The sequence below is a fragment of the Aspergillus brunneoviolaceus genome, assembly GCF_003184695.1.
Source record: "Aspergillus brunneoviolaceus CBS 621.78 unplaced genomic scaffold BO95scaffold_80, whole genome shotgun sequence".
Lineage (NCBI taxonomy): Eukaryota > Fungi > Ascomycota > Eurotiomycetes > Eurotiales > Aspergillaceae > Aspergillus > Aspergillus brunneoviolaceus.
Window position 1 is genome coordinate 60,411 of NW_020290810.1, and position 26,465 is coordinate 86,875.

General features: G+C 51.6%; 8 protein-coding genes across 8 annotated transcripts; 4 read left to right on the plus strand and 4 right to left on the minus strand.

Moving 5' to 3' along the window:
• Positions 1-19: 19 nt before the first annotated feature.
• On the minus strand, positions 20-2,262 carry BO95DRAFT_398476 (putative MFS allantoate transporter; the record flags this gene model as incomplete). The annotated part of the gene is made up of 11 exons (XM_025583804.1): positions 20-54; positions 168-365; positions 432-525; positions 599-839; positions 892-980; positions 1,038-1,255; positions 1,321-1,587; positions 1,650-1,680; positions 1,731-1,764; positions 1,817-1,930; positions 1,993-2,262. 11 exons carry the CDS (start codon positions 2,260-2,262, stop codon positions 36-38), a joined length of 1,575 nt encoding a protein of 524 aa, XP_025437886.1. The 3' UTR covers positions 20-35.
• Positions 2,263-6,783: 4,521 nt separating this feature from the next.
• On the minus strand, positions 6,784-7,130 carry BO95DRAFT_272092 (uncharacterized protein). Its single transcript, XM_025581593.1, has one exon. It carries the CDS (start codon positions 7,033-7,035, stop codon positions 6,823-6,825), a length of 213 nt encoding a protein of 70 aa, XP_025437887.1. The 5' UTR covers positions 7,036-7,130; the 3' UTR covers positions 6,784-6,822.
• Position 7,131: 1 nt separating this feature from the next.
• Positions 7,132-8,983, plus strand: BO95DRAFT_272037 (aromatic alcohol reductase). Its single transcript, XM_025581591.1, has 4 exons — positions 7,132-7,510; positions 7,585-7,869; positions 7,923-8,249; positions 8,307-8,983. The coding sequence occupies exons 1-4, from the start codon at positions 7,424-7,426 to the stop codon at positions 8,685-8,687; spliced, it is 1,080 nt and encodes a 359-aa protein (XP_025437888.1). The 5' UTR covers positions 7,132-7,423; the 3' UTR covers positions 8,688-8,983.
• Positions 8,984-9,386: 403 nt separating this feature from the next.
• On the plus strand, positions 9,387-11,206 carry BO95DRAFT_373250 (putative amino acid permease; the record flags this gene model as incomplete). The annotated part of the gene is made up of 5 exons (XM_025583044.1): positions 9,387-9,444; positions 9,499-9,556; positions 9,611-9,617; positions 9,665-9,822; positions 9,883-11,206. The coding sequence occupies 5 exons, from the start codon at positions 9,387-9,389 to the stop codon at positions 11,204-11,206; spliced, it is 1,605 nt and encodes a 534-aa protein (XP_025437889.1).
• Positions 11,207-11,628: 422 nt separating this feature from the next.
• Positions 11,629-16,056, plus strand: BO95DRAFT_272069 (RNA dependent RNA polymerase). Its single transcript, XM_025581592.1, has one exon. It carries the CDS (start codon positions 12,050-12,052, stop codon positions 15,896-15,898), a length of 3,849 nt encoding a protein of 1,282 aa, XP_025437890.1. The 5' UTR covers positions 11,629-12,049; the 3' UTR covers positions 15,899-16,056.
• Positions 16,057-16,964: 908 nt separating this feature from the next.
• Positions 16,965-18,925, plus strand: BO95DRAFT_422871 (putative clock controled protein (Ccg-8); the record flags this gene model as incomplete). Its single annotated transcript, XM_025584607.1, has 2 exons — positions 16,965-17,592; positions 17,748-18,925. Exons 1-2 carry the CDS (start codon positions 17,271-17,273, stop codon positions 18,923-18,925), a joined length of 1,500 nt encoding a protein of 499 aa, XP_025437891.1. The 5' UTR covers positions 16,965-17,270.
• A 535-nt stretch (positions 18,926-19,460) lies between these two features.
• BO95DRAFT_435829 (uncharacterized protein) lies at positions 19,461-20,686 on the minus strand (the record flags this gene model as incomplete). Its single annotated transcript, XM_025585197.1, has 2 exons — positions 19,461-20,504; positions 20,567-20,686. The coding sequence occupies 2 exons, from the start codon at positions 20,684-20,686 to the stop codon at positions 19,461-19,463; spliced, it is 1,164 nt and encodes a 387-aa protein (XP_025437892.1).
• Positions 20,687-23,692: 3,006 nt separating this feature from the next.
• Positions 23,693-24,865, minus strand: BO95DRAFT_272165 (putative carbonyl reductase). Its single transcript, XM_025581594.1, has 3 exons — positions 24,440-24,865; positions 24,001-24,384; positions 23,693-23,948 (listed from the first exon to the last, which is right to left on the minus strand). The coding sequence occupies exons 1-3, from the start codon at positions 24,687-24,689 to the stop codon at positions 23,701-23,703; spliced, it is 882 nt and encodes a 293-aa protein (XP_025437893.1). The 5' UTR covers positions 24,690-24,865; the 3' UTR covers positions 23,693-23,700.
• Positions 24,866-26,465: the final 1,600 nt, after the last annotated feature.

Sequence of the window (26,465 nt, forward strand, 5' to 3'; positions counted from 1 at the left end):
ACCACCTTCCAACCCAAGCACCGTCTCCACGTCATCTAGTATATGTACCGAAAGCTGAATCCATATCAGCAGAGGACAATCATCAAAGGAAGAGCATCCAAGAAAAGAAAGGAACAAGGGCAGGTCTTTCTAAGAAATGCAGGAAAACACGAAGCGGCAGGACGTACTTCAAATTCTCCCGATCCGTCAAGTCTATGAAAGCCGTCGAGTCGAGATCTCTACCTTCCAAGCCTCCCTCGGTCTGAGACTGGATCCGATCGCGGCGCTGGTTCTCCCAGCGAAGCAGGAAACCCAGCGTGGTGATGAGGACAACCTCGAGCAGATGGCAGACGATCATGGACCAGATTCCGAGCTCGTAGGTTGGGCTATATCGACGTGTGTTCAAGGTGAGTTTGGGTTGGTCTTGTGTGTGGTGTGCAGAGCGAACTTACGCTTGGTTTGTCTTGTAGAAGAACGGACCTGCGATGTTGCCGGTGCAGTAGCCCAGGAACAGCACGGCGTTGGTGACGACTTTCTTTGTGTGGCCTGTTCGGGTTCATCAGCCATGAGCCTATGTTTCGGGAGTCTGAAGATTAGAAGTTGCAAGCAGGGTACGCACCCGCTGTGTTCGCGATTTGCATGCTGAGGACCAAGACGAATGCTGCATTGTATGGTCCCGTCAAATAGTAACAGATCAAGCGACCGACTTTCTGATCTTGGGGCACAAAACGAAGACCAAATGCCCCGGCTATGTTGGGCAACAGGAAGATAACAATGAAGAGGCAGCGCCTGTTCTCGAACCGGTCATTGAGATAGACACATGTCAAGATCGATAGGGCAATCAAGACTCCGTAGGGGATCTAAATAATGAGCAACATGATCTCTCATTCAAAAGAAGGGGAGTATGTATACCTGCATGAGGGTCGTGACGAGAGTAGAGAACCCAAAGCCTTTGATGATGAGAGTTCCAAAATTGGAGATTCCACCATTTGGTATATTGCCTGCACAGATGGCACTGGTCAGCCAGGGTTGAGACGGTCGAGGGATGGAGACCTTACAGACTAAGCCCAAGGCGAAGAAGAAGTATAATTTGTAGTCTAGGAAGGCTTCTCGAATTTGGTGCAGTTTGATGTGCTTGTTCTCAACACCAGTCTGGTTTTCTCGGAGGCGCTCGACTGCAATGCGACGCTCTCGTTTGCTAAGCAGAGGCGCTGTCACGGGCGAGTCAGGAAGCAAGAAGAACATCACTAAACCCCACGTTGAGCAGAGACAGCCACTGGGGTGCACGTGTCCAGTCAGCATATGCAAAATGGTACTTAGCAATGATCAACCCTCTCTTACATGACAATGAACTCGTACTTCCACGAAGGAAGCGCTCCTCTGATATGCCCTATCCCGTAGCCCAATAGACCACCCAGGGCAATTCCAAGACCGTTGGCCGTATACCATAACCCGATTCGTACCGGCTGCTCGCGTCTCGTGTACCACATGCTCGTTATAAGCATAAAAGCTGGGTCGGCACAAGCTTCAGCTGCGCCCCCCAAGGCTCGCAAGACAGCAAGAGTGGCGAAATTGTGACAAGCTGCCTGGATGATGAGAAAGATTCCCCTGGATCGAGAACATTAGCTGTGAGCTACATCAGCGAACGAACGTTGTGGAGGTTGCCTTACCACATGAAAATGTTTGCACCAAGATATTTGCCTACGCAACATTATCAGCTATTTATTCCAATTGAAGACATGTAGCCTTACCTATAGGCAAGCGTTGCATAAGAAAATTGGTCGGCTAGCCCGACATTAGCATGAGCCATCAATGTTCCAAGGAGGTCCGGACTCACAAAGGCCCATGCAAGGAATCCGAAGTAGAATACACTCGACAGCCAGCTGTACTGGGTGCCATGGAGATTCAGGTCCTCCTGAATACCAAAGATGGCCGCATAACTGAGTGTGGTCTGAATGCAGCATCGATGAGCAATAGGCAACCTCCGATGAAGCATAAATGGGCCGTGCGCACCTTATCAATATAGAAGAATGCATAGCAAACGGCCAGGTAAGGAAGAATCATCAAGTCGATCTTCCAAAGCAACTTCCTTGCCTCTACGGGGTCAATCTCTTCATGAAGGGCATCCGGGTCGTTGAAGAGAGCCATGGCAGTGTCCCCATCCGGCGGCGTCCTCGGCTTCCACCCCGGCTGGAAATGATTCTCATCATGTGTATCTGAAGGTAGATCGGCGATGTTCTCTGCATGGACGGAACTGGGTTCAGTCTGGGCTTTACTGCCCATATTTGAATTGGGTGTTTGTGGTTGTTCCGTAGGCTGAAGAGAGCTTCAAGAGTAATAGCCGAGGTGTGACGAAGGAAGAGGAAGAGATGTCTGGGTCCCTATAAAAGGCCTGGTGGATGAGTCTCATACCATGCCTAGAGCTATAGTGAGCTCTATCTCCCGTCTCACAAACTTTGCTCGGAACCTGATACCTTGGTGATTGGATGATCGTTCATCGAACGTGGGGGTAGTAGTCCTGTCAGTTGTGCGGAGATATGCGTTCTTCAGCTTATCATCCAATCCGCACAGAGATAGTGCATCATCCATGAGCATTAACTTTTGCACCTCGGTCATTCTCCGTCTGGAGACTCAGTAGGTAGCCATCCGCAGCATGGCTTTGATACGTGGGAAATAGATCTCGGAGTAAAGCCGAGCATGGCATGATGATGTGTAGGAGCTGGCAGACTTGAGAATGGCAGCTGATTTCAGGAGAAGAAAAACAATGCTGTGTGCTGGGATCCTCGAGACGATGGATGAAGTAGCAACTGAATGCGGGGAAGTGGAGAAGAACGACCCCGCGTGGGGGTGGGCAAATCTGGGGTAATTCCAGTCCGGCTGGTGGTTGTTCATCTCGCCTCCTCTCTCGGTATAAGTAAGCTACCTTGGAAGCATGATAGCAGTCGTCAAGACTGCTCCAAGCAGTTGGTTCTTTATCTTTAGATTCTCCTGTGCTGCATTCTGACTTGCTGTGGACAACCAACATACAAAGTCCAGCTTCATTACTTCCCAGAAGATATTCTTTTACCAGTGTGGAAGCTGCCACGCCCAAAGCTCAAGACTCAGGTTGAGGTATCATGAGAGGTACTCGAGAGAATGGCTTTAGACTGACTGGCCAGACGAGGCTATGGCTCACAACCTGGGATTCACTCTTTCTCTGGACAATCCTTGCACGCCTTCCCGAGATGACAAGATAGAACATACGAGGAGAGTGACAAGGCCACGGTATTGCTGTATTGAATATGCTAATATCATTCTACACCATGGGAGAATTGCACTGGTCAGAAAGAAGGCTGGAATCGTAAAAGAGTTCTTCCAGGGGATGGAGACGGAAGTAACCACACAAGCAACATCCGATCGATCCACTGTCAAATGAACTTGATCTTGCGGCCTTTGAGTCTGATAACTGCGTCTTACAGTCCAGTATAGGAGCAAGTCTAGTAAGACGCAGACGACCCTCCCTCGCCACCACACATGGCAAGCTAAACCCAGTCCATATGGGCGTGCAGATCCAGGGAGGGTCCCCCTGCCTGTATAGAGCCACAATTCTCGGGATATGAGTTGAAGAGTCAAACTCTAAATAGACTATCCAAGCCTAAGTCTAGGCAGATCCGCCACAGGTAGAGCCCGAAGTTGGCTCCGTGGCTTGAGAACCTATCTATGAGTATACAAGCTAAGAAAATGGCACTGATCGCCAAGTGCGGGCTATCTTGAGCTCCCTCGAGGACTAGCACGGTATTGGCTACCTGCAGTGATTAGCTTTTTTGGATCACTAGGTGTTGATCGGGCCACGATGCACAGTATGGGGTGATCCATGTGTTTCCGTCTGCAGTTCGATATGCCACATTGATGCATGTCCCTCGTGGGAGGCGCTTGAAATGACTCATTAGTACTTGCGTATTTGACCCAGGTTGCTCGTTGACTAGATACTCTGGTCAAGGCTCAGTTCCTCAGAAAGCAGGGTCACGAGTGATACATTCCCAATTTTCGCGCTCAGTCGACGCTGACCGGAGCATCGGTCCGCGGAGTCTGCAGTACGGATGGAGCAGCCGCCAATGGGGATGACCTTGAGCGGTGCTAGGTTGATGCGAGCCCATTATACCACAATATAGATGACCATAGCAGCGTGTGGATCATGTTAGGCTTGCCTACCATGATGTCCGAGAGTCAGATAATGAGGCACAACTCGATCTGCTCAACAAAGAGGGGTATGAATTGCCGTGCTCCGGAATGAATCAATTACAAGACTTCGTGGAGCTAGACGACAACACTGGACAGAAGTATAAACTGTCATACTAGCTCGGGTTCAATTGAGGTGTCATGGCAGCTTCCTGACGACTCAGGATCGTGGTACGCGCAATTCTTTCCTGAAACACGGCGTTGAAACACGGTTGGGACATCTCAGAATTGAGGCGCAGTACTTTTTGACGACACTGCGGATAATGATAGGAAGGTTCGTCCCGGTCAATAGAACGAATTGAGTCCTTCCCAGTCCCTGCCATCTCTCAATCCTGTACGGAGTATCGATGGTGCAGATTGTAAGGGGTGGGCGATAAATACAATCGGGGTAGGTAACTAACCTTACTCCCCCACCGTTTGAGAGAGGACGACGGCCAAGTCCGCCCGCCCCCAGCGTAAGCGCCCCTAAGAGAATTGCCTACTGCACACCGTCAGCCTAAGCCCCTTCTCCCCCTCCCGCCTAGCGGCATCATGCATTCCGGAGCTCTGCCGTCCGCTCGCTCGCTCCCTCCCTCCAATACCCGAGGGTCAAACAACGGTTGACTCGATCACTGGTCACACACCGACTTTCGTCCATCTGCAAGACTAGAACGACTACTACTGTACCCCGGCTGCAGGCTTGCATTTGGTGTGCGGGTGGAGTAACCTACAATTGGCCCAAGGCGCCGTCATGGGCCTGCAGATCGAAAGAATAGGTGATGGGTGGTGGTGGTGATGGTGGTGGTGGGATTCTCACATGCTCCAGCAAACCACCTGCGACGGCTCCTCCCCGGAGTCACGATACACTGAGGGGGCATAGAGTTCAGGGACTCCGGACTGTCTGAGAGTCTTCAGTAAAGAATTGATCCCGATCCTTCGCCGTGCTTGATCGCGGCTAGTCCAGTGCGATTTATTTTCGAGGTAGGGATCCGTCTCGCCTTGTTCCGGCCCATTGGCTGAGTATCGGAGTATTGCTGCATTAGTGCCACCACTAGCCAGGCATGGTCGTTTTGATATGGACATCCGAGCAACATGGTGCTTGTGTCTCTGAGCCTTCGCTTCGCACAACTTACCTTCCGAGATTCATTTATAGACCATCGGGGACAAGTAGTATCCTACATTTTCATGAAGTGCTTGCGCCAGTGACTCCGGCAATAGTCTGCTTGGGAATTGAAGGACTAGCGCCATTAGATTGGGGCATGAATGGAGGCCATGGGGAGACGGTAGTTAAGGCTGGTGTGCTTGACAGCCGAAGAACCATAAAGGGCTTTGCAACCCACCCCTGTTATGCCGCCACGATTCATATCCATCTGAGCCATGTAAATAGACTACAGGGTGATTATCGTTGCTTTATGAGAGATTGAAATCCTTGCACCGAAGACGAGAGTTTATGCAATGTCTCACTCGATGTTGATTCGAAAACAGAACACCCTCGAATGCAAACGGCCCATGAACTACTAGGTAGTTATAAGTGCCTATAGTACTCAGTGCATACCCGATCGAGGATCAGACGAGATTGACAACCCATTATTGCGGAGCACAAATACACTGGCAGCCAACGACCGCATTATTCCCAACCGAGAATCACAGCTACAGCAGTCCTAATGGCAGTTGAATTCGATTGACTAGGTTCTATCGCAGTCTTCCAGAAGACCGAGGTGTTCAACCATGGAACCGTTGGTTGACCCAGAAATGTCCTCAAGGTAACAACAGGACGGGCACTGGACATGTCGTCATGTTCAAAGGGTTGCAGAGAGCCATGAAAACAGAATCCGCCACGCAGATCCGAAGATCTCTGACGTGGGGGATTCCGGCGATTGGACGAGTTGCCATTTCCTGCGTTCTTTAAAGCTGGGGTCTTTTTTTGGGGGGTGAGTGGGAGAGGGGGGGGGGGGGGGGGGGGGGGAAGAGGACGAAAGATTCTTTTCTCCCCGCATTATGCGCGGTTGAATAGGGAAATGAACTCATATGAGAGGAACGTGCTGGGAACTATTGAGTAGGCTAGGTATCTCAACGGGGAGGCTAGAAACAACTACGTGGTCTTTAGTGGGAGTGAGAGAGTGGAAGAGGTGTAGCCGTTCGCGATGGATGGTTCCCATGGTGGTGGAATAATGATGAACGCACTGAATCATTATTGAAAAAGAGAGGGGGGGGAAAGGAGGGAGGGAAGAGAAACTAGAAGTGAGACCAACCCAATACGTAGCCCAGCCGGAAAACCCCAGTTATCGTCACCAGTCAGCCAGCCCTGGGCAAAGTCCCCTGCCCGGGAAGCCGTAGCCAGTTATGGAGTAACTACGGAGTAGGTAAGGTGAAGTGACGTAATGACCAAAATAGGTGTAACTCCCACTTCCCCCGAGCCACTGACTGTGAGCCGCAGCGGCGAGTTCACACGTTCTCTGCCCGTCCCTCTGTTTGTCTGCCCAGTGCGTGGTGCGACCTGCTCAGCCTAGAGGGCTTGCTTGCTTGCAGTGCCTTTTCTCTCTCTCTCTCTCTCTCTCTTTCTGACTAAGGCTACAAGCCCATTTGGCTAGTCAACTAACTGTTAATGAACTAGCTACTGCGGGAGAACACCACATTTAAATCGTCTTAATCACAGAAAAAAAAATAAAATAATAAAGAAAAGCATCTGATGGAACATGCAGCAACCACCCACAAAAAAAAAGGCTGCTGGTTAGGTACTGTACAGTAGAACATATAACTTACTGTAGAAAGGCTGCTTCTCCAAAATAGCATCCGGTCCTTTCCCCTCCGTCCCCAGGTCATTACATGCACCTTTAAGGGAGGGGAGGGGGGCCGCATTTCGTAGTTAGGGAGTTAAACACCCACAATCGACCCACTGCTGGCCACTTCTGGATAAGACGAAAAGTGGGTAGACTTACCAGTAGTGCCAGTGGCCATCCTCAGAAGTGGGACGCCCGCCTTTATAATGTCGACTGACCCTCCTCCATTCCGCTGGGAAAACGTCAACGCTTCGCTTGAAATACATAAGCAAGGAACCGAACTGGGAATCTCTTCCAGGTTCCTTTTTTCTTCCTCATAAACCTGTCTTCCCTCCGTCTCCTAATCAGCCGTACAACCATCCCTATACTATCTCGGACACTACTACTACTACCATTATCACCAGTACCACATCTCCCCCGTCGACCTCCAAATTTCCCTAGATTAATCGCCACTCGCCTTATTCACCATGTCTCGAACTAAGGTCCTGCTCGTCGGAGCAGCTGGTGAAACTGGTGGTTCCATTGCGAATGGATTGCTCGAACAGCCTAACTTCGTATGCTGTCCACGTTCATCACCTGCCTTATGCTCCCGACCCTGGTTCTAATTGCGTGCCTCTCGCCCTTACAGGAAGTCCATGCTCTTGTTCGCCCTCGCTCGGCCCAGAAGCCTGCCATCGTTGCCCTGCAAGAACGGGGTGTTCAGATTCGCAAGGGTGATCTCAAGGGTCCCGAGGAGTCGCTCGCCGACGTCCTCACCGGAATCGATGTCGTCATCAGTTGTGTCGGCCCTTCAGAACAACAGGATCAGATCCCTCTCGCCAAAGCTGCGAAGAATGCCGGTGTACAGCGATTTGTTCCCTGCGGTTTCATCACAGTAGCCCCGCCTGGCGGTATCATGTGGCTGAGAGACGAGGTATGCTGGCTGGCTCATCCGAATCTTACCTTCTCGATTAACCTTCCACACAGAAAGAGACGGTCTACAACCACATCAAGCAGCTCCGACTACCCTACACTATCATCGATGTCGGCTGGTGGTACCAGTTCTCTTACCCCCGCCTTGAGTCTGGTCGCATCGATTATGCCATGACTTCAGCTAACAACGAGATCGTCGCTGACGGAAACTCGCCCATTGCTTTGACGGATTTGCGGGATATCGGTCGCTATGTTGCCAAGATCATTACCGATGACCGGACATTGAACAAAATGGTGTTGGCGTACAACGAGGTCAAGACTCAGAACGAGATCTACGATCTTTTGGAGGAGATTAGTGAGGAGAAGATTCAAAGGAACTATGTAAGTGCTCTTTAGCACTACTCGTGCCACGACATCGACTGACGTCATAATCATCAGATTCCCGAAGAGACCATCTACACCCGAGTGCTCGCAGCCCGCCAATCTAGCGAAACCTATCCGTTCGATCCCATCAAGTTCATTCCCAGATATCTCGCCGAGTATCAACTATCCTGGGGTCTACGGGGCGACAACACGCCGGAATATGCCAAATACTTGGGTTATGTGACTTCCAAGGAACTGTACCCCGACTTCACCCCTACCGACTTCAGGGAGTACCTGGAAACCGTCGTAAGGGGTGCCGCCAAGGGTGTGTATACCGACCGCACCATTTCCAAGGCTCAGCAACGCTTCTTCCCTCGATCGGAATCTAGCGACTCTCTCTACACTCGGATCTTCCCTCGTACTGAATCGAGCGATTCTCTGTACATGTCTCGATGAACGACGACCTCGGTCCCTTGTTAGGAAGAAACACGAGTCGGCGCTAGATGCGCCTCCACCGTCGCGCTGCTCCGATTATGGTCGTGTGTACGGTGTCACTTGAAACAGTGAATACCACAGCACACAACGGCAGCCCTCCCTCCCTTGTTGTTTCTCTTTGCTTTTACCTTCTCATGGATCTTTTTTTGTTCCCGGGGGTTTCTAGACAGGCGTTCGTGTACCTATTGATGGCTTATGACTGTCTCGAGTGGATGAGTATGATTACGTCACCACCACGTTTATATACCAATGTACTTCGGGGGTTTTCTCCAATCACCCAGTGTCGGCGACAGGTCTCACGGTCACTGGAAAGATATCAAAATTTCAATTTTATCCATCATTCTTGCGTCGGGTACCACGTAACCAAATTGCCAATGGTGACAACATGGACGGCAAGTGCAAATCATCCCGTCTGAGTCAGGCAACTACACAATTTTCTTTTCCTTGTCAAGTCCAACTCAACGTTTTGAAATTCAAAGAATTTAGGCGCATCCCCAGGCACTCGAATTTTGATTTCTCCGGAGGCAACGCATCCGTTCTGTATGGGTAGCGATGGCTCCGGGAAAATGCGACAACGATCGAGATCATGATAGTGTCCCAACAACGATTGAAGGCGACATCCCTTCAATTCGTTCAATACAGCCTTCCTTCCACCCGCGCATGCGGCCCGTGATTCCTGTCTATGGAGCTTTAAGCCCGCGTCAAGTCAATTTACTCGGTGCGCGTTCGTCTGCCGAACTTAACCTCTATGCCTTACTTATCTTAGCAATAGCTATTGGAGGAGCGATCAATACTGGCCTCATGATTTGTGCAGGCCGTGCGCTTTCACAGTAAGAGCACCAACTCCATCAATTCCTCATTTCGATGCTGACCAGAGACCACAGCGCTGGGGTGAGTACCTTGAAGTTTTCGTGATCGATACACACTAACCACCAAAGCCTGCTTCTATACTTATTTCGTACACATTTGTTGGGTTCATTGTCTATCTGGTTCTGTGTGCTCTGGGTGAGGTCGCTTCTTGGTCCACAGAACCATCAATGGCCGAGAATGCGTCTCGATTCTGTGATCCGGCGCTTGGGTTCACATTAGGATGGATGTGAGTCAGCGTACCTCATAGAACCTCGCCACCTTATATGGCATGGTCTAATCCAGACAGTTATTGGCTGAAATTCATGGTTGTGATCCCCAACCAATTCGCAGCGGGAGAATTGCTGATAGCCTACTGGCAAGGTGATGAGAAAGGATATTCGATCTTTTGGATCACGTTCTTTCTCGCGACAATCATCGTTGCGAACTCGAAATGTAGCCAATATTTCGACAAATACGAGCTTTGCCTCTCCTGCATGAAGATCATTGTGATGTTCGGCCTAGTCTGTCTCTGTGTCGTCCTGGCTTTCGGTGGCGGCCCTGATCATGATAAGAAAGGCTTTCGTTACTGGAGCTATCCAGGTGCGTTTGCGCAGCACTCGAACAAAGAAGCAACGGGCATACTTCGCGCGGTCTTTCGAACAGTTCCTTCTGCTACATTGGCCTATCTCGGAAGTGAGCTCATGGGCATAACTATATTGCGCACGCATAATCCCAGGGAAGCTGCAGGGCAGGCCATCGAGTCCAACTGCTACCGCATCTTGGCCTTCAATATCGTCAATGTGGCTCTATTGGGGATACTGGTTCCCTCTGGTACCCACGTCTTGGCCTTAGGTCAATCCCCGGACAAGCCCCGGCCGGCATCAGCTTTTGTGACGATCGCACAGTATACTGGCTGGTCAAAGTTGCCACATATTTTGAACGCCTTTCTACTGGTCTGTGTTATTTCTGCCGCCAGCCAAGCCCTCTATTTGGCGACAAGAACACTATATGAGCTTTCTGTAGATCGACATGCTCCTTCTTTCCTCTGTCGAACCAATGATCGGGGAGTTCCAATATATGCCTTGGGTGTGTGCGCCCTCATAGGATGCACGGCATATCTGAATGCCTTTAGCCGCTCTCAGAAACTCTTCAACAGCCATGTCAACCTGGTTTCAATGTTTAGCATACTTACATGGGCCTCCATCCTGGTGGTTCATATCTCATTCGTGCGAGTTCGAAAAGTACAGATGATCGCCGACGAGGATCTGATCTTCCGGGCTCCATTTGGGGTGCTCGGCTCCTGGGTCGCCTTAGTGGCATGTATCTTTTTCTCCGTGATTCGAGTATTTGACCTTACAAGCCGTGATGCTTACCCACGGGGGTTTGACTATGTGGCTTTCATCACATCTTATGTGGGAATCCCACTATATGCTATACTTGCCGTGGGATACAAGCTTGCTTCCAGGAGCCACTCGGTGCAACCTGAGAGTGTTGACATGAGATCCCTCAAGGCTGAGCAAAGTTCGTTAAAAGCAGGTCGTACTCTTTCGACCCAGGGACGACCTGATCAAGTCTATCCAGACTCAGAATCAGCCCGCATGCGCCGAAGCATAATCTGGTGGGTGTTGTGACTGGGCGAAGGAATACTTGAGCTGGGGAGGGATTGCTCTGCGCTTGGTCGCATGGTTTGTGGGTCGGGTACAGTACGTGCTATGAAAGCTTGCTTACACGCTAGACATTTTATTTCCCGTCCAGATATCTGATTCAAACATAAATACTAAAGAAAGGGGAAAGGAAAAACAAAAAACTAATCAATGGATCTTCATTTCGTCCGAATCTTATGTTATAGTACTAACCTGGATCGTGGCATCAGACTGCTGCATGCTGGTGTCTGATTACGGCACTCGAGGGATGATCAAGGAGGTCGCGCAGCAGCATGAAAAAGCAAACATATCGAGATATGTGAGTTTTATGTGGATGTAGCTGCCCGCAGTGCATGGTAGGAACGACTTCAGTCGAGGTGACCGGCGTCAAGAGGTCGATTTGATTCGCTCGAGAGGGGCAGGTGGAGGGCAAGTGGAGGGGTTGAAGCTCGAAGCTGTCAGTCAATCTTTCTTTAGTTTCAATTCAACCACCACTTGACCCGATCTTCTTCTTTGGTTTGCATCTTCACCCACCACCCATTTCCCTCTCTTCTTTCTTGCTTTTACGTTGCTACCCTCGATTCTTCTCAAGACCCTAAATGCTCTAACGCCAGTTTTTTCTCAATGCTTGGATCTACCTCCGACTGATCAAAGGCGAGAGTCGAGGAAGGTGTCTGGCGCGGGTCGCCGACTCAATTGTTTACCATCCTCTGGATCAGTGGTTATCCGTCGTCTTGTGGAGAACCAAGTTTCCCAATTGGTGTACCCGCACAACTGACAGCTCCGAGGTCGATCGATACTGGACTGTGCAATCCCCGGGCTTTGACAAACATGGGCTTCCCTATCACTCCGAGCCGAAGCGGGCAAGAATTGATCCAGCTCATAGACGAGATCAACGAGAAATTCTCGCTGGAAATCCCCAATCCCCGCATCTACTCCCCTGGCGGTGACAACAAAACACCGGCATGGAGGTGCTATGGCGGTCTCAAGCGGCTCTACTTCAAAGGCCCTTTGTATCGAGTCCTCGAAGGTTTCCAAGAATGGGTTTCGTCTCGACCACTCCATCCATCCCGCTCGCATTCAGGTCATGAAAGGGAAGAGCGAATGGGATACCTGTTGCGATTGATCGACGATGAGCTCTACCTAATGACCAAAGGCTCCTTTCCGGCCAACCGTTTGATGGAGCAACTTTCGGCGGAGCCTGAAGATCTAACACCTAAGTCATTGAAGAGAAGACTTTCGGCCGATGAGGACGAGTTTCATACTGCGCCGAGCTCTCCGGTCAAAGAACCTGCAAGATCAGTTTCCCCATTGGAGACAAACGGTGGTTCCCATGTTGTCGGATACTCTAATCAAGGTAGCCATCGGCAGTCAACGACCGCGACTTTCCCTACAAACCTCTTCCAGAGCCCTCGCCGCCCTGACTCGGGAAAGCCTTCCAAGTTCGTAGAGAGACTGACCGCACCTGACAAGTACCGGCGATACGACGCTGTACCTGCTGCCCAGACCGGTCTGAACGTCAGCTTCGCAACAACTACTGCCTCATCCTCTGACTTTTTCGCTTCGCACAAGGTCTCATATAACACGTCCTTTCTCTCAACTACCACTGATGTCACCGAGCCCATGTCGGAGGAAGAGTCACTGTACGAAGACTCGGTGGTAGGGCATATGCTCAGTCAGGAGATGAGAACGACGTTTGAGCAGCAAAGCCGGGTGTCAGGTTCAACAACTCAGGAGTCTCAGTACACCGACGACGGACAGATCATGGCAGAACTCATTGAAACCGGACCTTTCAATTACGAGCAGACTTTCTCGAAGTCGACTCCACTTCGCTATCGATATGAGCTAGAAAGGATAGGCAGAGCGTGGAATGTACCTTTAAGCCGCATGCTCGTTGGTGACACCATCTCATTCAGAACTCTGGACGACTATTGGAAATGGATAGCGCGTCATAACCAGCGAGACGGCAAGCCACTTCCAGAGAAGCCAACTCGCAAGGCGTGGGAAGCCGCTACGGGTTATTTCAAAACAGATAAGCATTCCGAGGTGGTCGTCTTCACAGGGGACATGGAGTGGTGCTCTGGGTCCGAACGCGGTATTTTGAAGTTGAAATTGAATCCTCTGAAGACAGAACGAACCTGCCGCTTTCATCGGCGCTTTGGATCGGATCGCTTTCTCAGCCTGACGATGCCTGCCCCGGCGCGGCCGCCACCTCATCTCCGAATACCCAAAAATCCTACTCTCTTGCGAGAAAGCTTAGCTCTCTGGTTAACGCAACGGGTGCATCGGTGCCTCGGTAGGGAATGGAGGCCGTTCTTTGTGGAGGAAGTGAAGTCAAAGTCTAAGATTAAATCGGAACCGAAATTTCGAGTAGATTTCTTTGCTGTCGACGGCATTGATTTTGACCACAGGGTGAGAGTACCTTCGTCCCTACCTCTCCCAAACCAGGACAGTACGAACCGCACGCCGATGGATTTAGAAGAACTTATTGAATGGCACATGCCTTCAGAAGCCAATCTCGGCCAGTCGAACTGCAAGCTCTTCCAGAGGTTATCATTGGGTCTTTCCAAAACTTATGCAACGGTGGTGCTGCGAACATCGCAGATTCTGTCGCTGCCGGACCTCCCAGGCCGTCCGGTTATGAATGATGGGTGCGCCCTGATGTCAAGGAAGCTGGCCAGCCACATCTGCGACATGCTGGGGATTGCAGGAATAACCCCTAGTGCCTTTCAGGGTCGATTTGCGGGAGCCAAAGGGTTGTGGATGGTTGATCGACATCAATCACAGTTATCAGCTGAGTGTAATGACGACATGTGGATTCAGATTTCCGACTCGCAGCTAAAAATCCATCCGCATCCCCAAACCTGGCAAGAGCCTGTTGACAACGAGCAGTTGACCTTCGAGGTTGTGAAATGGTCCAAGCCGTTGCATCCGGTCGATTTGAATATTCAACTCTTGGCAATCCTCGAGCATGGCGGACACGTGAGGGAATATATCGGCGACCTCACCCGGCAAGGCATTCAAGCGGTGTATAAGGAGTTTGTACAGGTACTTCAGTCCGATAGTGCTATCCTTTGTCGCAGTCTTATCCAGAAAATCCGGCCTTCAGCGGATGACGGCTCCGGGCTGATGTCACACAAAGTCAAACGCCTGGAGCAGTGGACAGCGAACGATGCACAGTCGATAATACGGCTCACTGAAGCAGGGTTTGGACCTCGAAGCTTCTATCCGCTTCGCAAACGACTGGGGAAATGTCTCAGAGACCTGCTCACTCGATATGTGGATGAATTACATATAGAGGTCCCTCTTTCGACTTATGCCTTCTGCATTGCAGATCCCTATGGGATTCTCAAAGAAGACGAGGTACACTTTGGATTCTCCACCAATTGGCGCGATGGCGAAGGTCAATTTGAAGATACTCTACTAGATGGCGTGGAAGTTCTAGTTGGCCGACTTCCAGCCCACCTACCCTCTGACATTCAGCGCCGGAAGGCTGTGTGGAAGCCAGAACTTCGCCACTTCAAGGATGTCATTGTGTTTCCCAGTGTGGGTAATGTACCGCTAGCGCATATGCTATCAGGCGGCGACTACGATGGTGACACGCCCTGGATCTGCTGGGATCAGAACATTGTGCGCAATTTCTATAACTCGGACCTCCCAGATGTCGAATATTCTCCAGAGCACTTTGGTCTTACGAAACATTCCGTGCCCATGAGGGATATTCAATCTATGGACGAGTTTCTTCAAAGCGCGTTTACGTTCAATTTAACTCTATCGAATTTAGGGCGCTGCACTATAGAGCATGAAAAGATCGCCTATGACGAATCGATCAATTCGCGCAACGCCACGGAGCTTGCTTGTCTCCTGGGTCATCTGGTGGACGGCCGTAAGGGAGGTGTGCATCTGTCTGAGCTATCTTGGGTGCAATATCGGAAGAGGATCAGTCCTCGAGTTCGTGCTCTGCCAGCCTACAAAAATCCTGAACGGAGATACAAGAGGACCAATATTATTGACTTTCTTCGCTTCGAGGTGGCTCGCAAAGAGTGCGACAAGGTTCTGGCACAGTTGGAGAAGGCATTCCCCGAGGATGAAACTTTCAAGAACCGGGATGAAGACCTGTTGGGAGTATGGGCTCATGTTAAAGAGCAAGCCGCACAGGACATGGGACTAAAAACAGCACTGCAAGGTGTGGGCCAGAAGCTCAAGACATTGTATGGGCAGTGGAACGAGCACGTGCAGAGGAGCCAAGGGTCCTTTTCCGTCCGTGCTCTAGAAGCTGCTGACGAAGCCCAAGCCATTGAGCCTCCGTCAGGAGATCATCCTTTGATTCAAGTATGGGAGCACTGTCCGGGCGAATGGCTTCGGTTTCTAGCTTCCAGCACGTATCAGCGGTGGCCCCATTCCGGTTTCGTCATGCACGCCTTTGGTGAGGTGCTCTGTCAGATGAAGGCGAGCAATCTACCGGCGCGGACCGTGACGAATGAGATCCTTGCCGGTTATCGTGTCAACCAGAAGGTCATCGCGCAGCTTACGTCCCGGGACCCGATGGATGAAGGGGACACCGAGCCGGGCGAGGACGAGTACGAAGGGCACGAAGCCATCGAGGCGATGCACTTCGGGCTGCCGTCGACAGCAGCGGGCGGATACTACGATCCGGACGATGGAATGTCGGTGGAATGAGCGAGGTTTCAGCTTCGGATAGCATGGTTCATTGGCTGGAATTCAGTTCATGCATCTGTGGGGTACATTCTTGGTTATCGTGCTGCATGCATGTGCCTCCCTTGGTAGAAGTCCCGGATTCTTGGATAGAGTTCTCTAACTATCCTATCCTAAAGCACTGAAAAGAGAATGGGATAGGGTATTGGGCCAGATGGTTTGGATAGTAACAACGATCTACGAGACTTATTGTTTTGCCTTCGGCTGACCAGTTGGCCATGGGGTTTGGTTGGCTGAGTCGTAACTCACTCACTGACTAAACTCCAAGAATCAAGAATCATGAATCATGTGGAAGTGGACTTGAATCAGACCGGGCAGGCGGTGGGACGGTGCATTACTGGGAGGCGGGTGGAATCACATGTCAAGTCGTACAAGTTGGTGGTCCAATCTGACTGGAAACGGAAGCTTCCACGAGCTGCCAGGTGCTTTCGCTCATCAACTCTCGCTCAGTCTCGCTCAATTATTGACTCTCGACTAATCTTCGGCTGTTCCTCCCGGGCGAAACAACAACCAGGATTGACCAGAGACTTAGTACTAAGGTTCTCATAGTTGACTACCTAGTACCTAACTGACTTGTGACTCGGGTCAGCATGTGAAAGGGGGCGAGGAGAAACCCAGTAACAGTAACTTCATAACCAGTCCAGCAAGTGAAGATGACCGAAACTCTTGTTTGCATGTGCCTGAGGCAATAGAGGCAATAGGATACAGTACGGGACTCGACTCGACCACCAACCTAGCATCTCACCAAAATTCATGGTAGTGTCATTTTGATGTCGTAGTGCAGTGTAAGATGGTCTAATATTATAAGAGCCCGAGTAAGAATCAATATCTGAGTGGGTGACTGAGGAAGTGAGAGAGTGAGAGCTGAGTTCAAGGGTTTCATGAGTCGAGTTTCGTGACTGCCGAATCCACACCCAGTCAGTCTCGGCTCTTCTTTGGCCCGCCGCGCCCAACTACGTTTTTCTCTTGCTTTGCACGTGAAAGTCCCTCCGTCGAGTCTTGCACCTGCAATTCATCCACTGCATCCTTCCATCCTTCCAACCAAGCAGGCAATTAATCAATCAGTCAATCAATCAATCAATCAATCAATCAACTGCTCACTCTCACACTCAATCAAGCTTCGCTCGGGATCTCCAGCCTCTCTCAACTGCCTTTCCTATTATCCGCCCCTCTCCACTTCCTCACTTCTACCCCCTCTCTCGCCCCTCCCCTCTCCTTCCGAATAATCAGATAGTCTCAAACAAACGCGCCTAAGCCTAACCGATTCTCCGGCTCTTACTTCCCACGCCTCCAGCTTCTCGACTCATTTACCCGTTCTGGTTGTCGAAGGACAGCCATGGACCACCGTCCAACCGACGGCATCTCTGGTCCTGGTCCGAAGGCGTCCATTTCTGCTGTTCGAGACGCCACGACGCCGACCACCACCACCACGACGTCAGCCCATCCTTCGCCTTTATTAGTCTCCTCCACCTCGACGACTTCTTACACGGCGCCTACTCCCGCCCCTTATCCTTCTTTTCATCACCATGTTCCTCCCCCGTCGTCTCTGATGGATGTCGATCACACTACCGCGGCCGAGGATCGCTCGCGTCGAGCCACCAGTGTCCTGTCCATGGATGATATCGAAGCCGCCCAAGCCTTGGAGGGCTTGCGTACCGGTATACACCCCCACTCTCCTTCTCCTCAATTATAAGGACATCACATCCCCCCGTGTCTGCTGCTGTGCATTTTGCTCGCACCACCGTCCCTACTTATATGCTATGCTATACTGTGGAATAAGTTTTGATAATGGGTTTGTATATTGGCAATCTAGAATACGGTCAATCGCCCCGAACCTTGCAGCCATCCGAACAAAAAGCCCAGCCGGAACCCCTCCTCTCCCTCCTGACGTCCACTCACCCCCTCATCTCCTCGGCCATCAACGGGTCTGTTTCGGCCTATGCGAACTCCAAGTCATACTCTCCCCGCTTCAAGTCCGGGGCTGAGTTCATCGAGCGGAATATCGGGTCGCCGGTTGCCAAGTCCGTCGGGACGGTTGGTCGAAAGACCGGTGTCGAGAGCGGACTGCGCTGGGCATTGCAGCGTCGGGCGTCGTCGTCGGCCAACTCCGGGCGGTCGAAACGCCGCAAAGTGAATGGACGTGAAGATGTGCCACAGCAATCGGCGGGTGCTGATGTGGACGTTGAAAAAGGCTCCGCGGATGGTGATATGGAAGGTGGTGTGGATGGTCCCCCGCCGTACGATGATCAGAAATCCCCCAGCTATGATGAGATTGGTCGGGACAGCCCCTCGAGACAGAATCCGACTTGGCAGAGCCGGTTAATGATCTCGACATCTGGATTGGGGGTGGCGATGAGTGAGGAGTCGCTGCGCAGCCTGCAGTACTGTTTAACGTGGCTGCGGTGGGCGAACGGTCGGTTGGGCAAGGCTATCTTGGCGCTGCAGGGCGCGCTGAAGGAGTGGGATAACTCGGGCCAGTCCGCCCAGGGTGAGCAGGATGGGTCTTCACAGGCAAATCTCCTGTCACAGCGGATACAGGCTGTTAAGGAGGATGTCTTGTCCACCTTGAAGAGGGTCGTGGATATCGTCTCCAAGTACGCTGGCGGAGCGTTGCCGGAGAATGCCCGCAACCTCGTCCGACGCCATCTCACCTCCCTTCCCCATCGGTTCCAGATCGCTTCGACTTCCAACCCACCACCCGATTCAGCGGCAGCTGCATCCGACACGACGGTCAGCGCTCATCGGATCTTGGTCCTCGCTCAGGAAGGGCTTGACATGATGGCCCAGGTCAGTGGCGTTGTCAATGACACCCTTGTCAGTGCAGAGCACTGGTGCCAGCGACTGGGACGAAAGCGCCCCGAGAGTAAGAATGCCGCGGAGGTCAAGCAGCAGCCGGAGGAGCAGAAGGAGACTTATCCGGCTGATATCAAGCGACCTGTTCACGAGTCTTCCCCTCACGATGTGAGTATGTCAGGCATGGAAAAGGTCTGAAAGATCCACCTATTGATAAAGGTCGATAACGGGCTGTACCCAGTGAAAACCTGGGCGACCCTGCAATCGACAATGCTATATGAGGCAGTATGTCTGCAGATTCAGATTGACGACTTGAAACAGTCATTGTCCGCTGACGAGCGGACCATCACCTTCCTTGTTTGCGTGTTCCTTTTGTCATGGTCGATCTTCTTGCATGTGTTGGCTGTCATTGCCGCTGCGACTGACCTTCCTTACATGATAGCGATTTCATTTCCGGGATGAAGTATGGCGTTTCCCCCTCGATGATTTGACTTGCTCATTGCACCTGCATTATTGCGCTGTTCGCAAACAGAGACCGACCTACTTGCATTCGTTTGGGTTGTCGATCTGTCGGATTTCCGCCTTCGCTCACTATTCGTGTTCTTGTTTTGACCCAGGAAGAGGTTTGTGTGCGTGGCTAGCGATGCTCTGATAATCCTCAATTCCGTTGTATGAAGCAGAAAAAGTTTTCCCTTTCTCTTCCCTTTGAGACCGTGACACTCATTCATCGAGATCATGTGATGAGCTCTCCAAACGACCTCCCATCCATCTCGATCTCCCGTATGAGGTTCCGATCCCCGCCGGCCTGCGAACAATACAGCCTCACCTTGACACTGCTAGTTGCTTTGTGTTGTTGTGCCTGCGCCAGAGCGGCCAGTCGCTGCCGTCTCCGTTCCTCCATGATGAAAGCCCACCTGATGCGGACGTCCTCGACTCGTCGCTGCCGACTCAGCCCCCGTTTTCTCCATAGCGCCACCTGCGACGCCATGAGCTGGTTTGCATCGTCGGGCCAGCCGCCCAGTTTCTGGGTCCGAGGCAAGGCCGCCATCGGGCTTGGAGCTGGGTAGTAAGACTGGTAGGGATTGGAGGAGTAGTATCCTCCCTCTCCCTTTCCCACTGTCCCGCCGCCACCCTTTTCCCTGATGATCCCATAGCGCCAGTCCATCATGCCAGACTCGAGCTCCTCCAAGTCTATCAGACCCGAATCCACCGCATGCAACCGCCCGTTCCACCCCTTCAACTCATAGACATCCTTCCCATCCCGACAGATGCTCAATATTCCCCGCCCCAGCGTGTAGTGCACATGGATATGGTAGTCCGCGCGGTATTTCGCGAACGCGACATCCTCGCTGTTGCTTCCGTCGTCCGAGGTATCATCTTCTCCCTCAAGGAGATATCGTGCCACCAGCGCTTCGTACAGATGCCCCTGTGCGGAACCCGAGGAAGGGGGCGTGGACGGCGGGGTGAGCTCCGCGTAGCTGATGTACCGATGCTGCTGCTCCACCTGTGATTTCGGGGATTCCGGGGTCAGGCAGCGGGCTTGCCGACCAGAGTGGACAGCATCATCGGCTTCAAGGTCCATCTCATCGTCCTCTGAAGAAGTGGCAGGAGGCAGCTCGTGCGGCGCCAGATCGGGATCCGCTTGTGCGGGATTGAACGGGACGGTGCGGGCTGGATCGTACCGGCCGGATGCTGTGTCGGCGCGGAAGGTGGATTTGGGGATGCGGAGGATGGTGGTGCAGCCGGTGCAGGTTAGGGCTTCGTGGAGGGCGGTCGTCTGGGTGGTGTTAGCGGAGGGGCATTGGTGGGAGAATTGGGGAAGGGCTAGGGGGAATTTACCAGTTCTTCCTCTATTGCTGGTGTGGGTGTTGTTGCTGATGCTGATGTTGGTGAAATAGCCGTCGCGCCGGACATGATGGCCGCCGGTGGAGGCGATGGTGATGGGGTTGGCGGGAGCATCTTGGTGGTTGTGGTTGTAGAAACAATTCGAGCATATACTCACGTCATTCCACAAGTATCAATTGAGGTATACTCGACAAACAACCCTACTCCCCTGATCCAAGTTTTTGAGACTGTCGATTGCGGTGTTTTTGAATTATATGAATACTGTAGAGAATCCTTGCCCTAGGCCTAGGTGGTGAGTGTAGTATAGTGTAGTGTAGTGTAGTGTAAGCTAAAGCCGAGTTGGAGTCCGAGTCGGAGTTCTTTTCTGTCTGTCTGTGTCTCCTTCAAGCCAACTTCTCATATCCTGAGTAAGGGTCAATCCGAGTTGACTGTCCTTTTCCGTGGCTTGTGGTTCGTGGTGTTTGGTTAGTGTTTAGTGTATCGAACAACAATAAAGGATTGATTGTCCACAGTCACTGTATTAGGGAAGGGTCTTTGTTCGTGGCGCGTTTCAATTGTGGATGCCGTGGTCTATTGTTTCTGAGGAGTGTTTTTGGGAATTGGTTTTATTGGTTGGTGGGTGGGTGGGTGGGTGGGTTTCTTTCTATGTGTTTGTGGATGTGGATGTAAATAGAAGAGGTTTATTCTTGATTCGGAGTTGGTATAGTCGGTATAATTTATGTGTTAACTTCTTATTGTCAACAAAGAAAAAAGACAAGACAAGACCAGACAATCCCAGATGTTGAATGGAAAAACTGAAATGTGGAAAGAAAGGAGGACAAGCTTCAGCTATTATTATCTACATCCATATTCCTTCTCATCATCATCATCATCATCATCATCATCATCATCATCATCATTATAGCCAGGTTAGTGTCAGTCAGTCAGTGTTGGTGTCGGTGTCAGTCGAATTCAAATGTCGTGTCATCCTCCATTCTCAGCTGCGAAGGATATCGTCATTGGGGTTCCTTGCTTGTTTGGCTTGTTGGAACGTTGATGCTGTCGGCTGGAATCGGGAAGGGGGGGGGGGGGGGGAAAGTCACGCTGTGGTCGGTATACTGAGGATCGGGGGGGCACATGATTTCATAGATTGGGGGGATGGAGATGTGACAGGGTCACTGGGTTGAGGAATGTTGGGTTGTCTTTCTGGGGGGGTCGGGTGGTGCACCACTTGCTTACACTTACTAGCTCAGCTTAGCTTAGGTAACTTAGGGGTAGTTAGATGGGGGGTGAGGTAAGCAGTTGACTGAGCTGAGTAACTTGCTAAGGGGCTGGGCTTGGATGGGGTTTCTTGGGGATTGATAAGATCTTGATTGATGATTTGGGCTGTGGTTTTGGTTTGTGGTTTGTGGTTTGCATGTGCGAGGGAGGGGGTAGGTAGAGGCTTTTTTTTTTTTTACTTAGTAGTAGCTTATTGTATACTTGACATATATTTGGGGGAGATGTATACAGTATATGTTGTTCAGTCCGACTCAGAGGGGAAGGAAATGGAGTGTTGTGGACTGCAGTATCAGTATAGCCAGCTGGGTAGCTACTTCCAAGGGGCCGGTGGGATTATATACAGTCCAGCTCTGCCGACTAGTTCTTCTCTGTCGGTGGTATCCCCCCCTCTGCGATCCGTAACTTTCCTCGGGCTCTTAATTAGATGACTTTTGTCAATGCTCAGGGTGATGCGTCAGTCTAGAACAATGGAGAAGCTGGAGCTGGGTGCCTCTAGACCTAATACTTCACAACACCCTCATGCCAACAACACCGAGGTGCTTGCACCACCCAAACCCATAGCGCAAAGCCATTGTCCCTCCCCCTTTCAGCCCTACTCCACCCCTTTTGTCACGGCAATTGCATTCAGCTTCAACCTGGTGTTTTTACAAAATCCAAAATCCGCGAGAGTAGAGTAGAATTGTAGTACGTAGTGATGAGATATTCCTCCCACGACACCATCCACACCAAACCATGAATCTCAAAACCACCCAACATACCCCCTAAACGACACCACCACCACCACCACTTGCGATAAAATCCTGCAACAAGATGCCCTCCACCTCCTTCCCCCTCCTCCCAACCATCAGCCTCCTCCTCTCCCTCATCTTCTGCCTCTACCGCCTCCAAGGCCCCATCCGCACCTACCGTCGTCGTCTCCGAGCCCGATACAGCGGACGAGATGGCTACGCTCGTCTCGCAGCAGTCGAGGATGGGTATGTCATGTCATGTCCACTTCCACCCCCCTCCTCCCTCTCGAGTTTCCCCGGGGATTCTCTTGTTACTACATCCACCCCGTCGTATATAAGAACTGACAGACTACAGCAGCTCACCATCCCCAACCGCCGGCCAACCCCCCAGCTCTGATCTGGACAATGCTCATACTGAGAATCCAAGCACCCCGCTAGGCAAATACTTCGATCCGCAGACTGCCCTCCTCTACGCTGACGTGTTCGAGCGGAGGACGAGACCGTCTACGTCGTGGTCGCGGGAGGAGGGGGAACTCGGACGGCAGCGGGTTGTTGGTGATGGTGAGAGTGAGGGCGATGGCGATGGGGTTCTTGGGGAATGGTTTGGGCGGTTGGTGGAGGGCGTGGTGCGGTATTATGTGGGGTTGGTTTGGGAGAAGGGATTCGTTGAGTAGATCTCCGTACTTCGTACTCCGTAAGTTACTGTACATAGACTTGAAGAGAAGGTGGAATCGAGGCAGAAGCTTGGCGTGAGAACAAGCGGTGTGAATCATATCGGATGAGTCGCAATCGCTTATCTACCGTAGGAGTAAAGGGGTGGCGCGGCCTGATTGAGGACTGCAAACTTTCGTCGGCAGGCGGGGATGCAAGCCACTATGCATGGCTTCGTGGCGGTTGTGTGATGAGTACTCCGTACTTTGTGGTTCAGTGTCTTCGGTGGTTTTTTTTTCTTTTTTTCTTTTTTTTTTTTTTTGGAGCGGTGAGATTCTTACGAAACCTTGGGGGATGAAATCCTACTTGATGGAGATCTAGTTGATTTGTCTGGACTCTCGCGGGGATATTATCCATACTATCCCGAAAGAACTCCGTATAAACATGGCAATGGAAAAGGTATATATACGTGAGTGTGTGTTCGAAAGCCTACGGAGCACAGTACCCGCCGTCCACCACAAGATCAGCCCCCGTCGTGTAGCTGGACGCATCCGAGGCCAGATACAGGTAGGCGCCCTTCAGCTCCTCCGGAAGACCCTCCCGGCCCATGGGGATCTTGTCCCGCCAGATCTTCTTGGTGTCGTCCTGCACGAAGTTGGACAGCTCCGTCGCGATGTAACCCGGGGACACGCTGTTGGCCCGAGCGAACCGGACCCATTCAACAGCTAAAGACTTGCCTGGAGGCTGGTCAGTATCCACCGGCCGAAAGATATGCTGAAGAGCACCTACAAAGATGAATGACCCCCGCTTTGGCTGCGTTGTACGCCGCCTGCATCTGGGGGATGTTGACAATATGCCCGCTCATCGACGCGGTAGCCACAAAGCTCCCGTACGAGAAATTCTCCAGCGGGTTGCCGAACAGATCCGTGCCCTGTTCCTTCTGTCGCCGCCAGTGGCTGGCGGCCGCCCGGGCACAGTAGAAGGTGCCGTTCAGATCGGCGCCCACCACGTGCTCGTAGTGCTCCAATGGAGCATCGACCATCGGGCCCTTCACCCAGGCGACCCCGGCATTGGCGATGAAGACGTCCAGTCGGCCGTTGAAGTCCTTCACCACCTGGTCGACCGCTTCTTGCACGGCTTGGGGGTCGTTGATTTCAACCTTGTACGCCTTGGCTGGTGGATGTTAGCCTATGCATTGACTGTCCAGGGTACTAAGGGGTCAACCCACTCTGAACACCGTATTTTTCGGCAATCTTCGCCGCGCTCTCCGCCGCCTTCTCGTTGGTATTCCACCAGATGGCGACGTTGGCTCCGGCCTCGGCTAAACCGTTGGCCACGGCGAATCCAATGCCGGCCGTAGCACCTGTGACGATGGCGGTTTTGCCCTTGAGAGAGAACATCTGCATTAGGCTGGGGTGTGCGGGAGGGGTGGTGTTCTCGTGGACGAAGAGTCCATTCTGGACGGGGTTGGCTGCCATTCTGGTAACTTTGGAAAGCAAAGAGAGAGGTCTAGAAAGAAATAGGAGGGAGAATAGAGAATAGAGGTATAGAGGTATAGAGGATGAATGAGAGAAGAGCACGAGGGTATGGAGAATAAAAGCCGGGGTGCATCCCGGGAGGGAACGTGGATTTATATGCTCAGACCGGAGCTTAGATACATCTGACTATTAGCACGACCAGCCGCAAGTTGATTGAAGCTGGACAGCTCGAGCCCGCTCAGAAGCCGCCGATCCAGCTGAAGACAGGCTGAGTCGTTGCCCTCTAAGACTTCGAATGTTTCCGCCGCTCATAGCTCGTTGGACCGAGGTGCAGCATCCACTTTGACCACGCACTAATCATCACGGTGGGATGGAGCCGACGCTATGACATTGTCGGACGGACATTTAGAAAGCGAGTCGTATCTGTTGCTTCTTGCATGACAGCAAGCACCCCATGTATCTGGCCGCAAATGTGAATATATCCGGAGTACTGTGCTTCGCTCCAGCAGATAGCTCAGGCATCTATGACAGCATCTGATGTGCATGGAACTCATGCAGCATACCCTGTCGAGCAGAAAGAAAGAGACATCCAGTTCCTATTGCGACGGCTCTGGCGGATTCTCGCCGTCAACTCGAAGTGGGGGCATGTATACCACAGATTTACAGCCAAGCTACTATGCAACTGTGCTCAGTAGACAAAATCCGCCGGAAGGTAGGTGAAAACCGGCTCCGGCGGACTCCACATTGAATAAGGCGAATGATACTGATAGAACCCGCCGGAGCTCACCCGTGGTCTTATGACAGAATCATACAAATGCGCGCGTATGAGTTCAAAGTGCATCGATCGATGCTCCATCCAGGATCCATAGTTGAAGCGCTTCCCCAGCCGTTGGCGGGGAAGAAAGGTTTCTCCGCTTCCACCCTCTGCTTCCCGACAGTCACGGCGGTCCGATTTCCGAATCAGGAAAGTCAAGTCAACCGCCGCGAACAACAACATCCACAACGGTGGATGCTCTGGATAAAGTGGACAAGACACAGACATACCGCTCATTCCTATACTTGTCATTACTCGCTCAGATTGACCAGAGTGTCATTTCCCTTATTTCCCGATGTCTTACATCGCAATGGGAAGCTCACATAAACAGTCGAACCATGACTTCCCCGCAGTGGATACGCAACGAGGACTGTATTCCTACCGGGCTCATACCAACAAGATCATTGAATCTTCGTACAAAGTCAATAAGAAGAAGGACTGACATATAGCATGCTACACACTACTAAGCTAACTGAGTAAACTTACTGACTTATGCACGCAACCATCGTGCAACTAGCAGCAAGGTACCTGGAACGGCGGCAGTTGCCATTTCCCCAATGCATCCTCACTCACGCAGCAGTTGAAATATCTCAATAAACAATAGATAGCTGAATCATGCTCTACGAATAACATGCTCTGTTAAGCCCGCATGTTTCGTCTGGGACGGACAAAGACCAACCGTTGCTACATTCCTCACGCTCCCGACTGTTATGCTCTACACATTCTTCTGCCTCATCGGGGTGATCATAACAAACGAATCCTTCCTGCCTCCCGATTCTGTCCACTCCTTATCCAACATGCTCCCTGTTTGTCCCTCCATCCTGTGTTGGCGTGTTCGTGGCTTGCAGTTCCTCGTCTTGCCGGGTGCTTAACGCTGCTCAACGTCCTCCCAGCCTCATCTTCGGCCCTGACAGGATCTAAAGTCGTCGAAACGAGAAGAGTCGGACCAACAACACCAGCTT

What these genes read in the sequence shown, in the direction of transcription:
- BO95DRAFT_272092 (XM_025581593.1), bottom strand. Translation starts at nt 7,035, where the DNA reads ATGCGGCCCCCCTCCCCTCCCTTAAAGGTGCATGTAATGACCTGGGGA.
- BO95DRAFT_272037 (XM_025581591.1), top strand. Translation starts at nt 7,424, where the DNA reads ATGTCTCGAACTAAGGTCCTGCTCGTCGGAGCAGCTGGTGAAACTGGT. An exon ending in TGCTCGAACAGCCTAACTTC is followed by an intron (nt 7,511 to 7,584) that starts GTATGCTGTCCA and finishes TCGCCCTTACAG; the next exon opens with GAAGTCCATGCTCTTGTTCG. An exon ending in TCATGTGGCTGAGAGACGAG is followed by an intron (nt 7,870 to 7,922) that starts GTATGCTGGCTG and finishes CCTTCCACACAG; the next exon opens with AAAGAGACGGTCTACAACCA.
- BO95DRAFT_272069 (XM_025581592.1), top strand. Translation starts at nt 12,050, where the DNA reads ATGGGCTTCCCTATCACTCCGAGCCGAAGCGGGCAAGAATTGATCCAG.
- BO95DRAFT_272165 (XM_025581594.1), bottom strand. Translation starts at nt 24,689, where the DNA reads ATGGCAGCCAACCCCGTCCAGAATGGACTCTTCGTCCACGAGAACACC. An exon ending in CGAAAAATACGGTGTTCAGA is followed by an intron (nt 24,385 to 24,439) that starts GTGGGTTGACCC and finishes AACATCCACCAG; the next exon opens with CCAAGGCGTACAAGGTTGAA. An exon ending in AGCGGGGGTCATTCATCTTT is followed by an intron (nt 23,949 to 24,000) that starts GTAGGTGCTCTT and finishes ACCAGCCTCCAG; the next exon opens with GCAAGTCTTTAGCTGTTGAA.